This window comes from Pteropus medius, unplaced genomic scaffold (assembly GCF_902729225.1).
Source record: "Pteropus medius unplaced genomic scaffold, Ma_sr-lr_union100, whole genome shotgun sequence".
NCBI classification, from domain to species: Eukaryota; Metazoa; Chordata; class Mammalia; order Chiroptera; family Pteropodidae; genus Pteropus; species Pteropus medius.
Window position 1 is genome coordinate 10988539 of NW_024344370.1, and position 16322 is coordinate 11004860.

Sequence of the window (16322 nt, forward strand, 5' to 3'; positions counted from 1 at the left end):
GTCAGTTCTCCTGAGGCCTGTTCATTTTCCTAAACACAATACACTTATTGATTTCAGCAAATGCCTTTTCTTTGAGTTGAGATTTGCTATGATGAAAATAACACTTTAGTGTAACCACTAAAAGCAACTGGTCTCTTAATTAGAAAAAGCCCACAGGACTTTGGTGTTTAAATACAACAAAAGCTCACATGAGTTTTTGAGCTTTAGTTTATATAATTTTGCTCCAGCTCTCACTGTGTTGTATGAATTGAGAAGTTACTCTCTGTAACACCAAATGATCTGTTAAAAAATCTATAATGGAGTATATTGTCTGTTTAAAAAGATAATAAAGAAAAATCTCATAGTTTTAGACTTTCTTCCTCTCAAGAACTTCTAACCTAACAGGAATCTAAGTTTACACTGTTTTCTAGGCTTTTTGTTTTTGTCAAAACATTTCCTGTAGCAGTAATGCCCTAAAATCTTGTCAAGTGTCTGCAAAATCATTATCAATTTGATTACTTTGTGTTTATTTTACAATACTGTGCTTTATCTGGGAAGTATACTAGCATCAATAGTTACATGGCTCATAAGCTATCATATTCAGCACCTTCAATTGAAAACTATATAAAGTACTTTTTAAGGTTCTTTGGAACTTACATTTTAAAACTGGGGAGTGGTATTTGCTGGCTAATCAACAAAGAGTATAATTCAGCAGCCATGCTGTTTTGCAGGTCAGGTCCCCATTGGCTGCTTGATCCTAAGACTAACTGGCCCATGGTTTCTGTGTGGACACAGATGGGATGGCTGCCTGTGGATTCCTTTCTCTTTAAAATTTATTTGTTTGCTGGAAATTGGAGCTTTTGAATTTTGTAGGTTGTTTGTTCTCCTCATTTGAAAAATATTTAAATGATATTGCCCAAAAGGCACACAGAGAAACAGCGTGACTGACTTTCGGGAAATTAGTAAGCAGTAGAGTTATTTTTAGCTTTTACTCCTTGCAAACATTTCCTTTTGTTCTCTAGAAGACATTGTTGATCTGTTCATTCATTTGCTCTTCTGTCTCCCCCACTACAAGATGGCTTTAGATAGAATAGGTCCTTTCTTCTCTACTCTGCATCACATAACTGTGTTAATTCTTAATTTATTCACTTGTAACTCATGAGTCGTTCATTTGTTCATGTTTTTCTAGGTTCTGAAGCACTAACACCACCACCAAACACACACATGTATTTGCTGTTATGTGGGATCGATTTCCTCCCTCATCTACAAATACTGACTGAAAAATATTCACAGAAGCAGGCAATATTCACAGACAACATGTATATTTTTGTTAAAATACTCTGTAGTGGTAGTTGATGCTATGATTTTACTTTTATTTGCTCCCTTAGTACTCACTTAGAAACTACAATCTTTAGAAAATTATGCAGTTAGTATTCCAGAATCCCAAGTCCGGGATAGATGGTTACAAAGTCTGGCCTTTACACCTCAGCCTCAAGTTTGGTCTTTGAAAAATCTTCTAGTATGTAGAGGAAGTCAGATTTCTACAGAAACACACTGAAACCACACTTTTGCTCTTCACATAAAAGCGAATTTGATAGAAGACTTTTCTACTTTAGATCCCTTCTAAGAGTATTTAGTTATTTTGTAACATTATAATTTAACATTTTATTTTATTCATTTTTCTATAAGATAGGCATTATAGCATTTGTAGTTAAAATTGTGGGTTTGGAGTCTGACCATATGGTTTCGAATCCTAGTTCTACTGTTAATCTTGGTATGCCTCAATTTCCTTATCTGAAAATAGAGATTACAGTATTTACTTAATAAATTGTTTTGGAATTTAAATCAGATAATTCATGTAAAGGACCTAGCACAATGCTTGACATAGTAAAGTCTCAACAGATGTTGACTGTTATAATTATTGTATGAGTTCATTTTATCTAAATGTAAGGTAGAGTTATTTTAGAAGATTATATATCAAAAAGAGGCAAAATATTTAGTTTTCTGGAACCCTTGCCTCTTTCCCTATGAGAATTTTTTATTGGGATGTCCTCAAGCCTCAGTGGTCCAATTCCAGCACCCAGTGATTTTAGTTTACCCTGGCACTTTAGTATTTGCAGCTCTTCATATCTAGAATCAGCACAATTGTAATGGGAAGTCAAGTGAAACATTTTTTTTGCATTAAGAGAGGAAGGCAGAATGTGAGATGGCGTTGACATCTGTGCCTCTGCCCTGGGCCAAAAGCAGAATGGTTATTTGCTGCTGATTCGGCATCCGATCTACTCCCTTCTTCCTTTTCCTTGCCTTTAGAACCCCAGGGATGATGAAGTCAGGGAGAGAAGTTTGAGATGTGAAGCATCTGAAGAGGGAAACAGGACAGAGGTTCAAGGAAAGACAGTGGAATGATAACACTCTTTCTGCAAATGACCCAGCTGGGTAAATGCTAAATCTCCTCTGCCAATAGCAATTTTACAAAAGTTCTTTAATGGTATGAAGGTTAAAAAACACCAGCCAGTTCTAATGAATTCCCATCTTTCTGCTCAAGAACTTTTATGACATCTAATTCAACACTTTACTAAACTTTCCTTAAAAATATTTTTTTTTTTAACTCTTAGCTCAGGCCCTCAGAATAAATCCTTTATTTTTACAAGGTGTTGACGTAGGAAACGTCCAAACCCATAGAGAATTTTTATAAGAGTTTATTTGAGTTTATTTGAGCCAAATTGAGGATATGCCAGGAAGCAAGATTTCAAATGCTCTGGCAAATGACAGTTCTGCAGTTCTTTTTATAGTTTGGAACTAAGGAGGGAAGTAAGGAAGATTACATGAAGGTGAGAGAAAGAAAAAGGGGGTGGTGGGGGGAGGAGATTCTCTATGATTGGATTATAGGGTAGTTAACAAGATTATGTGCTCTCTTGATGGTGGTCTTCTGAGGGGTCTGAAAAAGAAACATTTCAAAGAGATATTAACTTAGATGTACAAAAACAATGGAGAGGGCTTGCTTAAGGCAAAGATAACCTTTTACTAGGGAAGTTATAGGCCTGAGGCGTGACTACCCACTATGACCCGCCCAGTTAGGAATTTCTGATCGGATTACCCTGTGAGGTTACTTTTGATCACTGCTTTATGACAGCACCCCCTTTTTGTTCACAGAGGAGTGCTTTAACTCTGTGTATGTTCTTTCTTTCTTTTTTCCTTTAGCTACATTTATCTCACCCTACTTGCCAAATAATATACAACCCTAACTCCCACTGAAATGGCTTCTTATTTTAAGGAAACATCTACCAATGTGTCAGGCACAACTCAGGCTTTCTACAAAGACGGTTCTCTGAGACCCACTCATTTAAAGTTTAGAATATGAAATAGGCACACTCGCAAAGGGTATCTGTCTGTACTGTTGTAATTTAACTCTTTAATTGATTTTGATGGTAATTAAGTAATCGAGAAAAATCATCTTAGAAATCAGTGGAAAAAGCAGCTTAGGCTGTTTTTTTTAAAGTTATGATTTTTGGATAATTATTCCATCTTTGATTATGATTCAAAAGAATAGAATATTACTTTAATGTAGACTATTTGGTGGTTATTTGCATGCTTCTTGGCTACTATATTTTATTTTTATTTAAATTTCAGGTTTTCTAACCCTTCAAAGGAGCAGTTGACTCTGATTATGAATTAAGTTTTAGAGAATCTTAATTATAATTCATCACATATTTGGTTTTCATTTGGTGTTTTTAAAAAGGACCTCTATGTTTACTTTCTAGACTGATTTTGCACGATTCAGTGGAACAAATGTGGAAACTGACTTTGTAGAGGTGCCATCACAAATGCTTGAAAATTGGGTGTGGGACATTGATTCCCTCCGAAGACTATCAAAACATTATAAAGATGGAAGACCTATTATGGATGATCTGCTTGAAAAACTTGTTGCTTCTAGACTGGTCAACACAGGTATGTCTTGTAATTTTAGAAAAGGAAAATAAATTAGAACTACTTAATAGAGAATTATGGGCATCTTCTTCTATAGAACTGTGTCCTCTTTAACGATGATAGTACCCCAAAAGTGCTAACATAAGAAGACCGCTAAATATTTAGAATACCGAACCCTGGGATTATGTCCAAGAAAAAAATACAACTCCTTTTAAATCTTAAAGGAGATGTCTTGTTCCCATTTTTGTAATGAGTACTACAGGGCTCAATTTTGAAATCTATGATCTTGTGATATCAGAACACACAGTTCTCTTCTACAAGACATGCTCAAACATTCTTATGTTATTAGGTCTTCTGACTTTACGCCAGATTGTTTTGAGCAAAGTTGATCAGTCTCTCCATACCAACACGTCACTGGATGCTGCAAGTGAATATGCCAAATATTGCACAGAAATTTTAGGCGTTGAAGCTACTCCAGGTATGTAAATACTGTGACTTGAGTTCATTTTTCCTTTGAAGCACGGGGTATACTCACACTGCCAGGGAAGGTAAGAGTTTGTCAGGCAGATTACCTAATGAATTTTGTTTCTGATTTGTGTAATCAGGCCATGACTTTCAGATAAGTGTAGTCTGTCCATATGAGTTATCCTGTCCAAATGTGCTTGAAGGAAAGGTGGCTCCAGCTTTGCAGCATTTTAGTGTAATCAGGCGTGAGCAATTGGCCTCCACCCCAGAGGAGAGAAAGCCATTTGCATTTGGCAGCGCCTGCCTGGCTCCTCCCTCCCTATATGCACCACAACTTGCCAATGATTTCAGTAAGAAATTGGCAGAAGGGGCAATTTTAGAGAGAAGCACAAACTTCTGCCTTGTTTCTGATTCTGATTCCGAGATCTATTAAGGCATTTTGACTTAGCAGTTTCTAACCTGATGGTTATGAGATGTGGGTGTGTGGATAGCTTCACACACATGTGTGTTTACATTTATATTTATATATTTGAAGCCAGCATGTCATTGTAAGTACGTGTAGTTGGTAAGGTGACTTTTTTTTTCACCGAAGTTGTTATTTAAATAAATCAGTCACATTTATAGACAGTAAATGTCAGAATTGTCAATGGAGTCCATGTAGGCTCTTCACTTCCTTTTGTGATCTGTTTCTAGTAGACCCTACAGCAACTTTATCCTAGGCCCACTTTGACAAAATCCTTTTTAAAATAGCCCTAGAGGTAGATCGAATCGGTAAACCTTCTCTTTTCAAGTCAAGAGTTCTTTTTAAGTAATTATAAACATAAAATAAGTGCCATTCTGACACATTTAGATAGAGATGTGTGACAAAGAATAGGCTTAATAGTAGAGTATTTGTAAGGCACATATGTCTAAGGGAGAAGAAAGGACTGAGGGATTCTGAAACACTGAGGTATCTGATGGGTGTGGACAAAGCCTCTGAAGCTGTTAGGCATTCCAGAACTCAGGGCCGAAACCAGCTCTGAGGTTGAGCCATCACCAGAGAGAAGTTTGTAAACATTCTGACCAAGGGCACATGGAAGCCCAGCGGGTAGTACAGGTGAAATCCTATTACCCCTCCCACAACAGGACTCCCCATGAGGAAACCTTAGCTAGCTGATAATCTGGTAATTAACTTTTGCCATCCCATTGATTGACATGTATCTTTCTTTAAAGGCACAAATATGCCGGCTACTTTTGGACATTTGGCAGGGGGATATGATGGCCAATATTATGGATATCTTTGGAGTGAAGTATTTTCCATGGACATGTTTTACAGCTGTTTTAAAAAGGAAGGGATAATGAATCCAGAGGTATTGTATTTTTTTTTCACCTTTTGTTAATTTTGTAGTTCTTCCCTACCCTTTAACTCCTATTTATTACACCTAGATTTAGAGTAAGAGATTTGGTAACAGCTTTTAACTTTAAAGTCTTGCATCTTCTTAAATCATTACACATCAAGTTACAGTGTACAAGTGATTAATTCTACAAGTTAAAAAAAAACCTACTGCATTTTCTTGCTTATTAACATTCCAATATATTGCATAATTCAAATTCAAAGCTTTGTTTATGCATTTGAGCATTTAGAGCTGCTAGTTTTGACATGTGCCATACAGTGTTTTAGTTTTATAGAATATTGAGAAAGCAAGCTAAGCTCCTTCCTAATATAAATTGTTTGTGTTTTGATTATCTCTACACGCTTTCCTTATACATTTTCTGTGGGAGGCACCCTTTTTCTGTGGCTGGCATACCCCACCTACTGCATAGTTTGTAACCTAAATGCCTTTAAGTAATTTAAGCTGCTTCATTAACCTGAGCCATTCCTTTCCGTGTACAGCGAACTGACTGCCAGGTGGCTGCCAGCCAAATCTTCCTGAGTTACAGTCCCCCAGTCTCTACTCTTGTTGAAGACTCAGCTGTCAGATTGTTTCTAGGGCTGATACATTTTGCAGTGTGTTTTTCATTCTGTTTGACTCAGAAATTAGAAGAACAAATTATCAAAATCAGACTCTCTGTGCTTATTTCAACCAACTGATTTGTTTCTCCAACTTTATGTTTTTGGATTGCATAGTGCCTTATACATAAATATTTAAATACATTGATGTAATTTAAACTACCATCCCTCCCCCCAACCACGAAAAAATCAAAACAAAACAAAACACCTCCAGGATACCCACATTCTATCATTCCATCTTCCATCTCACTCTACCCAGGCTATTAGGTCCCTTTAAGCCTCCTTCCATTCTCTGGCCAAGTCATTTATAATGGTCAACCACTGTTCTTATGATATCCTGACTTCTGCATGACCTTCAGCCAGTGTCCAGCCCTGGATTCCTCCACCATATAATGTAGAGATGGTGCCCTTGGGATTCAGAGTGTTCTGTGGGCAATGATATGACTCCGTTAACATGCCCAACTACAAAGTCATGCTGTCCAACCTGAACTGGACACCCAGTGCTACTGTGCAGTCATGCTCCACTTCCCTCGTTAGTTCCCCCCAGTCATCACCACTTCTCTCTTCTCTGAACAGATGATCTCTCCTCTCTACTAGGAAAATTAAGATCATCGAGAGCAAGTACTTTTGTCTTTCTTATCCTTTCTATACATCAATGCTTATCTTCCTTCCTCCTGTCTCAGAAGAGATGTCTCTAATACCAGGCCTTCCTGGATTGCCATCATGGGAAAAAATGGGTCATTGCCATTGACTCCAGTAACCTCAGTGCCACTACTCAGGTGTTCTTCCTTTCACAGCCTGATTTCTTAGTGTAACAAACAATCTTCGCAAACCTCTCTTTCCTGGCTTTTGCCTCCATTGTCTGAACTGGAAAGTTTTCCTCGCTCCAAAATTACCATTGATGACCCAATTGCCAACTTCCAAAGGCCCTTGTCTACCTTTTTTTTTTTTTTTACTTTTCACTTCTTGTTATTCCCGTCTTTGCTCACAGCCCTGAGGTTAGCAATAAGATCCCTTCCTTTCCTCCCAGCACTCCCTGCAAGCCAGCCAAATTTCTGTGTTCTGGCAGGTCTTTCCACCTTCACAAATTTATTTATTCTATTTCTTCCACCTAAAATGTATACCTTCATGGTCTATGCCTCTCAAAAATCCTACAGTGCTTAAAAGCTCTACTCAAATGGCCACTTATTTATGAAATCTTCCAAATCATCCAAACCAAAAGTGATCTTTCCATCCTGTGAATAGAAGAGTGGACTCTGACTTGGAGGAAAGGCTTCAATAAGCTTTTCTTATGTCTGAAATGTTTAATATAGCTATTATACAAAGTGAACAAAATGAGATTATAAAATTTTTTATATCATAGGAAGCAAATTTTTATTTTAAAACATATGTTTATGAAAAAAGTATATCAAAATGTTGTCAGTTGTTATCTTCGGGTAGTAAATATATGAGTGATTAAATATTTTCGTGTACTTTTTTGGAGCTTTTTCTTATTTTTACATAGAATACGGATTATTATAGAAATTAGAAAACAACGTTTAAAGAAGCACAAGGTCTAGATATATAAAGGCACAACTCTGACTTCTTCCTGGCTCTTATGAGTTGGGAAAGCTTCCTGGCATAAGCGCTACAATACCTCTTTCGATTAAGCTTCCTTATTCATCTCCTCTTCCAGCTGTCAAGGTAACAGCCAAAGCACAAAACACTGATCCCAGTGGATCTCAAGGAACTTGCAAGTCCAGCAGAAGCAATCTTGCCTTTATGTTTCTATGTACTTCCTCCTATTCTCAAGCTTCACAGCTTGGGAGGTAGCCAGGTTACTCTTAATTTAAACAAAGGGGTTGGGTCGAACTTGGAGAAAGCAAGACTACCAACAACTTGGACTTGTTTACTTGTAATGTTAAAAACACTTCAGTTTTGTCTACAGCCGGGCCACCCTGAACACACCCAATCCCTTCTGATCTCAGAAGCTAAGCAGAGTTGGGCCTGGTTAGTACTTGGATAGGAGACCACCTAGGAAGACCAGGGGCTGTAGGTGTTAAAAAACAAAACAAAAGAACACTTCAGTTTTGCTAAAATTCTAGATCCAATAGTGCTATATATTATTACATGTCTTATGCCATGAAGCTGGCTTTAATCCATTCTTTTTTCTTTTCTATCAAATACTGTGGGATATCATGTCATTTATTGCTCCCCTGCTGGCACAACAATAATGAGTGTGGCTCCAGTGGCCAAGGAAATTTCCTTTGCACCCCACCCTCACACTCTTTTATGGCAGATACCAGAACAACTTTTGAAACAGCCACTTTATTCCCTCCTATGGTGTATGTTTTTTGTTTGTTTGTTTATATATGTTTTCACTATAATAATACCTGATTTATAAAATTCAAAAATCCACTTACTAAAAATCAATACTTTGGAATAACAATCTTACTCTACAAAAAACAAGTCATTATCACAACTATGATGAAGAGAAAGAATTTTTATGGTATAAAGTTTTATGGCATAAAGAAAAAGAATTTTTATGTTGTGATGAAGAGAAAGAATTTTTATGGCTTCAGATCAAATACTGATCTGAAGTTAAGGGAATCATAGCAATTATAATATATCATGCAGACTTTACTGTTTCAAGGCCCTCACCCTCCCTAGTCTATAATTTGGATCATTTTGCAAGGATAGCGGGATGGCCTTTGGTGGTGCCTCCTATTCTTAGTCCCCAAGCTCTGGAGAGGCTAGGGGCTGAAATTGTATTGTTGACATTATTGGTCTTCGTCATTGGCATCAGTGAAAGAACCTCTCCAGACCTTCTCTCTGTGACCTCTTGCCATCTTGCAAAGCCCAGAGTCTGCTCTGAGAACCATTATTGTTCTTAGCAAGCAGAACTGTAGAAAGTGCTCTACTCTCTGGGAAAACAATAATAGGAAGGATCAAATATAAATCTGTAGTCTTCTGAGTAGCGGATGGTAGCAGTGGAATATTTTATGGTACCATTTTTTCCATTCTGTTTTGAGGACTTCTATCAACATGTTAGAACTGGCCACTTTCCTAAAAGTTTGCTACCTCCAGTTTTATCTGTAATTTTTAAAATTCTTCATGGTAAGTAGATATAACACCTTAAATGTTTAATTCGTTTATTAAATATTATCTAAAGTCTTGGTTTTTAGTGGAATATGGAAAAGTCTCATTATCAGACGTATCTTTTACTTCTCCAACTGATCTCTTATAAATAACTGCGGAAAGGAACTGCTTGGGATAAATACTTTCCAGCAAGCTCTAAGACTTCTTTAAGGATATCTTTAACATCACCAAATCCAGTTTCAAAATCCAGCAGCTAATCATAGGGTTGAAAAACTGGGGGCATTTAACTTGGGCCATTTCTTTTTATTAGGCAACTCCATTGTGGGAAAATGTTCCTACGAGGTAATAGACATTGTGGATTAAAAGGCAATTATATTGTTAAGCTAGCGCTATCTTCCTTCTCTTGCAAAAGCTTTGTTTTTTCAATCAATGAAGACGAAATACAACCTAGTAAGTATCACTGCTGAAGGGAATACTGAGAAAGTCAAGATAAAGCATGTAAATATTCTATTTTAATGTATAGTACCATAGGGAATCTTACATGCTAGATCTCACATGCAATAACAGACACAGAAATATGAAGAATCTTGGTTAAACATGAAAAAAATTAGCTGGCAGAGAATGTGTAGTATAAAGCTGAGTATTCCAGTGCTTTCAGACTCCTAGGCCCAATTCTTGCTCTAATGTGTTGCTATAATGTGTTGCTAAGGGAGAATATGAAATTTCCTCTCCTGACCGGCTTTACAAATGGATTAACTTCTGCTCCAGCTCTCTTGATCTCCTACCCCAAAGCTGATTTTTCTTACACTTCAACCTTTTCTAACAGACTTAGATTTTGCCTGATTTAAAGGACAAAGGAAGGAAATAAAAGTGACTTCCAGCCTACTTCTTGAATATTTACAAGGCCAGCCCTTCTGAGCCTTGAATCCCAACCAGCTGAAAGCAGTTTTTCTTCCTTTGTGTTCTTATATCCCTTCTTTGTGTTTCTCTTAGAGTCCTAATAATCTGCCTTGTTAACTGTCTATTTTCTTATCTCACCTCTTAGATCATAAGGCCCTTGTAATAGGAACTATTTTATTCATCTTCGTGTTTGTCCTCTGCTTCAGATCTGAAGCAGAGGACAAACATTTAATCATTACTGTTACAAATGAGCATCTCTTTGGACTTAACCAGTAGTTTCTCCCATCTTTTTCCATTTCTCTGCCCTCCAGAGTGTACTACTACTCAGGGTACCTTTTTTCTCCTTATCTCTTCCGTCCACTTAAGTAAAGATTTATCTCTCTGTCCTAACAAATCGAAGCTTTGTTTAAGGTTTCCAGAGGGCCTCTTCTAATTAAGCAAAGATTCCTACCACTGTTCTTGTTTTCATCTCCCTGACTACCAGCACCCCTCTTTCACTCTCTTTCTCCTTTGTTGTTGTCAAAGGTATTCTGTATCCACCTACGATTTCCCCACCCTCATAGAAAACAAAGGGTGTGTTGTTGGAAAGGAGTTTACAGATGGGCTGTGGAAGGAAAGGTTTCAAAGTCCACTTTGAATGCAGGCTGATGAACCTGCTAGGTGCCTGATCATCATCCCCTGTCCCTGAGTGGATGCTCTCTCCCCTGATGTCTGTTACTCAGTATAAGAAAGAGATAGCTCTGGCTCCATTCTCCAGAGTCAATCACAATGAGAAGGAGGGAGAGGGGATTGGAAGGCAATGGGAGTTTGTCTGTGCTGCTTCAGAGATGCCAGAGATAGTGGGAGACCCAGTCCGTTTCCCATTTATATGTTCTTGTTACTGATAGGTGATGGACATCCTTCATTCAGATAGTTATGATCGGCCTTAAAATATCACCTCAAATAAAGGGTACTCATCTTAGATAAAATGAACATCTTCTCATGTTATCTAAGTCTCTTCTGCTTAATATTCCTACTGAATTATACGTTCTATTTCATACTTATAGTGGAGAGGAAGTCTCTTGTGCTTCTTTTTAGCTTTATTAGGAGACAGGACTAATTTTAAAGAAATACCAGACCAGGAACCCATTTGTTTACCTGAACTGTGTAGGAGAAACTGAACTTAGGTGCAGTGGGAGAGGAAAGAAAATGAAAGGAGGGATAGATGACTACTAAGGTTTATTGAATACCACTATATGTATGCCAGGTGTTATAGTAGGGAGTGAGCAATGTGCTGAAATCATCCATAAACTGAGTGAGTTAGGCCTATTCCCATTCTACAGGTAAGGAGCCAAGGCCCAAGGTCAAATAATGAGGATGAAGCCAAGCTGCAAACCTGGGCTTGACTCTAATAATAAACTCCTGATTTTGCTTTAGAGAAGACTTACACCGTTGCTAAAAGATACACTCCAATTTTCCATGCTGGAAAACCAGAGAAGTGCCTATTGGTGATTTTCCTTCATAGAATAGGTAACAGGAGCTTCCTACCCTCAGATCGTCCTGATGAATTTTTTTAGCATGAAAATTTTAGTAATTGTCTTAGAGCTTCTATTCCTGCTTTCCTCACAGTTAAAGTTTCTTTACTACATAAACAAAGTAGAACAACGTATGGCAAAGACTCTTTTCACCTGTGGTGTGTGTCTCCCAGGCCATGTTCTCTCACCCACAGAGCCTAGTACCTTCCTAGAACACAGAAATTCACTTAACTTTTTTTTTTTAAAGAAACACAAGATCCTGTTACCAAAATGACTCTTAAACTCTTCTCAAAACTTCACTGCAAAGGAAATGAAACTATTAAAAGACCATTGCTCTATAATTCAGGAAATTGAATCAACTTGTTTGGAGCTCTGAGCAGGGCAGGACTAGAGCTGTACTGAGCCACATATTGTCAGACTAAACAGTGCCCTGCCCTGCAATGACTTTACCGTTCAGAATAGGCCTGAACTGGCTCTTCATAACACCGTGCAGCCAGCTCCTCATAGGCTTGCTTTTCTTTACTACCTCAAAGTACAGTTCTCTGGACCAGATGAGATTAGTTTGTCAAATGTCAGCATTTGGGGTGATTTATTTTTTATTTTATTTAGATTTTCATGAATGTTCCTATATTTGTGAAATGAAATTCTTTTTAATAAATAAAAAATTCTCAGATTGTGAGCATTAAGAATTTCTGCAGATACATATAATTATTGAGTTTGGATGAATGGTTCATGAGGGTTCATTATACTATTTTCACTGCTATTAGTATATATTTAAATGTTCTTCATAATAAAAGGATTAAAATATTTTTATGACTCTGTAAATAAATTTAACTCACATTTTCTAAGTTCTTTCTATGCTGCTATACCCAGAGAGTACAGTCTTTCCTTGAGCACTCGAAATGTGGCTAGTGTAACTGAAGAGTTGAGATGTGCTGTAAATGTAAAAAACACGCTAGATTTTGAGGCTTGCAACAAAAAATAAATCCCAAAAGTTGTTTATATTGATACATGTGGAAATAATATTATAGATATACTGGCTTAAATAAAATATTTAAATGAATTTCACCTTTTTTTCTAGTTTTTAAAATGCGATTATAAGAAAATTTCAAGTGATATATGTGGCTCACATTATATTACTATTGGTCAGTGTTGTCCTGGAGTTTATGGGAAGGTAGCTTGATTTATTCCTGATTAGGGCCCAGACTGTAAAGCTGGATGTTAGACTGTAGATGATTAATAAGTTGTGGATAATTTCTGTTTATAATCAAAAGACAACCCCAAAAGTTTTGATTTTATGACCCTGTAAGACATTAAATAGTTTTTATGTAACTTGGTAGGTAGATTTCATTCATCCACATTTTATTTTCCTTAACAGTTTGACTAGACTTACCTCTGATAGTTGTACCAAGCAGAATCATTATTATGAGTCAAAAGTTAGATTACTTTTCTCTCTGGAAATTCTCTAGCTTTCTTGTACACAAAAAGACTCTTTAGTCATATTAATTAAATGATATAATGGATATAAACTTAAGAATATTTCTCTGTGACCTACTCATTTTATGTGAATATTTAGAATTATGCTTCATTGAATTGTCTTGCCTTGCTACCCTAAAAGAATGGTGAAAAAGAAGTAAAAATATTTAACGACGTTGATACCAAATTACAGTTCTTTTTTTCCCCCACTTTATCTGCTCATGTGTTTATGTAAATAAAGGCAGAAGAACTATGATATGTTTTAAAATTACAGATCTGGTCCACAAAGAACACTTTACAAAGGTCCTCATTCCCAGCACTGGACCCACAGAAATATCTTATCCTACACCATGAGACATGAGCTATTGTCCTATCCCTGAACCCCCATAAATAATAGGGGGTTTTTTTGAGCCCCTCATAAAAACAGATCAGAAGCCACTTTGGAAGTAGCTGCATCACTGTTTCCAGGTACACGGAATCCCTGCTTGTAGCCTGCTTGAACACTTGCTTTGCTAACCCTTTTGAAATCGCATTTCAGAAGGGGTAATAAATAGGAAACTGTCATGCATACCATTTGGCTATTTTTTGTCTATTTGTTCACCTTCTCTATTCACTGCTCAGAATCAAAGGAGACAACACAGAAATAAAGGGAAGTGTAGAAGGTGAGGTATAAGTTCCAGATCTTTTAGCTACCAACGTAAATAAATACTGCAGAGCTGCAGTCCCAGCGTAAGCGAACATCCAGACAGAGTAGAGCTAGGTTCCCCTTTTCTTCACCCCTATCCTTTTCTCTTTTGCATCTAGAGATCTGGAAAATTGCTATAACTGTGAATTATTAGGCATGATGTTTTATTTTATTAGGTTGGAATGAAATACAGAAACTTAATCCTGAAACCTGGGGGATCTCTGGACGGCATGGACATGCTCCAGAATTTCTTGAAACGTGAGCCAAACCAAAAAGCGTTCCTAATGAGCAGAGGCCTGCATGCTTCGTAAACTGGGCTCTTTGGTAGCTGTCCATGTCTGGAGGACAAATCGACATCGCCGTGTGTCACTGGCCTGGAAACTGAAGGGAGTTTTGCAAATGAAAATTTCGATTTCTATTGACTGCCTTTTGTTTTTTGATTTGAAAAATTATACAGATGTAAATGGAATTATAAATACTGTGACCTAAGAAAAGATCCATTCAAAAATAATTGTACTATAAAATTTCATAAAAATAGATTGGATTTCTTTTTATAAAAGTTTCATATGAACGTAATTTGATTTTTTACTCTTGTAATCTAGATAATATAATATAAGCGGGCTCAGAATTTTTTAATTGATTCACATACATTATATAATTTGGTCCTTCTTATATCTTATATACTTGGGATTTCTGGACATAAATGAATCACCACATCTCTGGTAAATATTTTCTGGGAACCCTGCACCCACTTTGACATCTTGTCTCACAGTAAAGTGTGACCTCTTTGCCTGCATACCTCAGGGCCAGGGGAATATGCTTCAGTAATGCATTTATCTTTGTGTTCCAGGCCCATGATTCTCAACTTCGTGCCACACTTAAATTATGCTTGTCTATTTGGGTTTGTTTTTTCTGTCTAAAGTCCAGTCAGAGAATCTCAAACGGTTATAAGTTTTGACTGAACTAGCCTGATGACTTTTGCAAGTTTTTGTATCTTGTATTAGAGAATTTTGGATCTTGTATTAAGGTTCCTTTCCACTCCAACATACAAGATTGTCAGTCTTTTGGCACATTTGTCAATTGGAACATTGAAGCAAATCCTAAGGAAATGTTTTTCTTCTCATGTTTCTAATAAGTGCTGGAGGCTTTGCCTCCTTTACTGCCCACCTTATCCAAAGCAGTGGGTTCACGTCACAAATGGCTATTTAGAGAGCTGAGGCTGATGCAGAGCATAGGAGTTCAGAAACTCCAGAAGAAGAGTGGGTGCTGTACAGAAGCATTTTAGGACAGCTGCTCCCAAGTGCTATGTGTGTGCTTCAACTTGGCCATGAGGAGGTGGCTTTTCAGTAGTCTGTTTTGTCTGGTAATTTTTATTTTAAGTGACCCTTTGGGTCTCTCTTAACTAAATATGGGCCTAAATTCCAATTCTGCAGCAGACCAGTATACTCGCAGTACTTATTTTTCCTCTAAGAATCTATTCAATAAGAAAACCACCACAGGGTAATAAAACTTTTTTTTTAATGAAAAAAACAAACTTTGAATGTACTCTGCATAATCCTTTCAGTTGTTTCCCACTGAGTACCTGAGGTATGACTTTGCTGGCCAGGAACAAAATTCTAGTTCTCTAGTCCAAATGGACTTTGTGCTAAATAAAAAAATACTATGTTGCATAATAAAATTATAGATAGGAAAAATCAAGAGCTCTAGTGATACAGAAGAAAATTCTAAGATTATTATTGTCAAACAGATACCCTGAACATCCACGAGAAATCCTACTCTCCCTTCTGAGACAATTGCCTGGCCCTTCTCTCCCCTACACTCACTCAACTTCACCGCCTCTGGTCCCCAAAGCTGTTTCGGTCTTAGCAACCTGTGGTACTTTTCTCATATCTTTTTTTTTTCCAGACTATTCTGTTTTTCAGACAAAAACTCTCTTCAGCTTTTTCTGTTGCCCAGTGTGTCTCCTGAACAATAACTTGATCTTTTTAAATCTTAACTTATTTCACCTGGAAAAACTAATACTTGCTGTGAAAAAAGGCTGCACACAATAAAATTGCATTATTATCCATGAAAATGTACTCATATTTCTTTTGTACATTAATGTTAAAACTGAAATACATAAGAGGGCAAAAGCTCTGTGATATTCTTTTTATTTAGGGTCCACGTCAAATATTTAAAATATACTAAAGAAGAGCAACAAAATCAAATACCCAAAAATATTCTCTAGCTTAATTAAAAACTGTGGACTTATTTTTAAAGCCTTTCTAAATGTGGCCATCCATCTGCTTGTTCTTTTTTTTCCAGATCA

At 36.9% G+C, this 16322-nt stretch overlaps 1 protein-coding gene and 1 pseudogene across 5 annotated transcripts in view; both read left to right on the forward strand.

The window, feature by feature from the left end:
• The window catches only part of NLN (neurolysin), an 80829-nt gene extending 64741 nt beyond the window's left edge, over positions 1–16088 (forward strand). For 4 of the 5 annotated variants that reach the window (XM_039870060.1, XM_039870059.1, XM_039870057.1 and 1 more), the window contains 4 exons: positions 3741–3927; positions 4256–4384; positions 5584–5720; positions 14191–16088. In XM_039870060.1, coding sequence (XP_039725994.1) covers positions 3741–3927; positions 4256–4384; positions 5584–5720; positions 14191–14325 — 588 coding nt within the window. In that variant the 3' untranslated portion in view covers positions 14326–16088. Of the gene's footprint in view, positions 1–3740; positions 3928–4255; positions 4385–5583; positions 5721–12100; positions 12663–14190 lie in introns of those variants that run through there. The other variant, XM_039870061.1, reaches the window with a different exon arrangement.
• On the forward strand, positions 8281–8399 carry LOC120608354 (uncharacterized; annotated as a pseudogene).
• Positions 16089–16322: the final 234 nt, after the last annotated feature.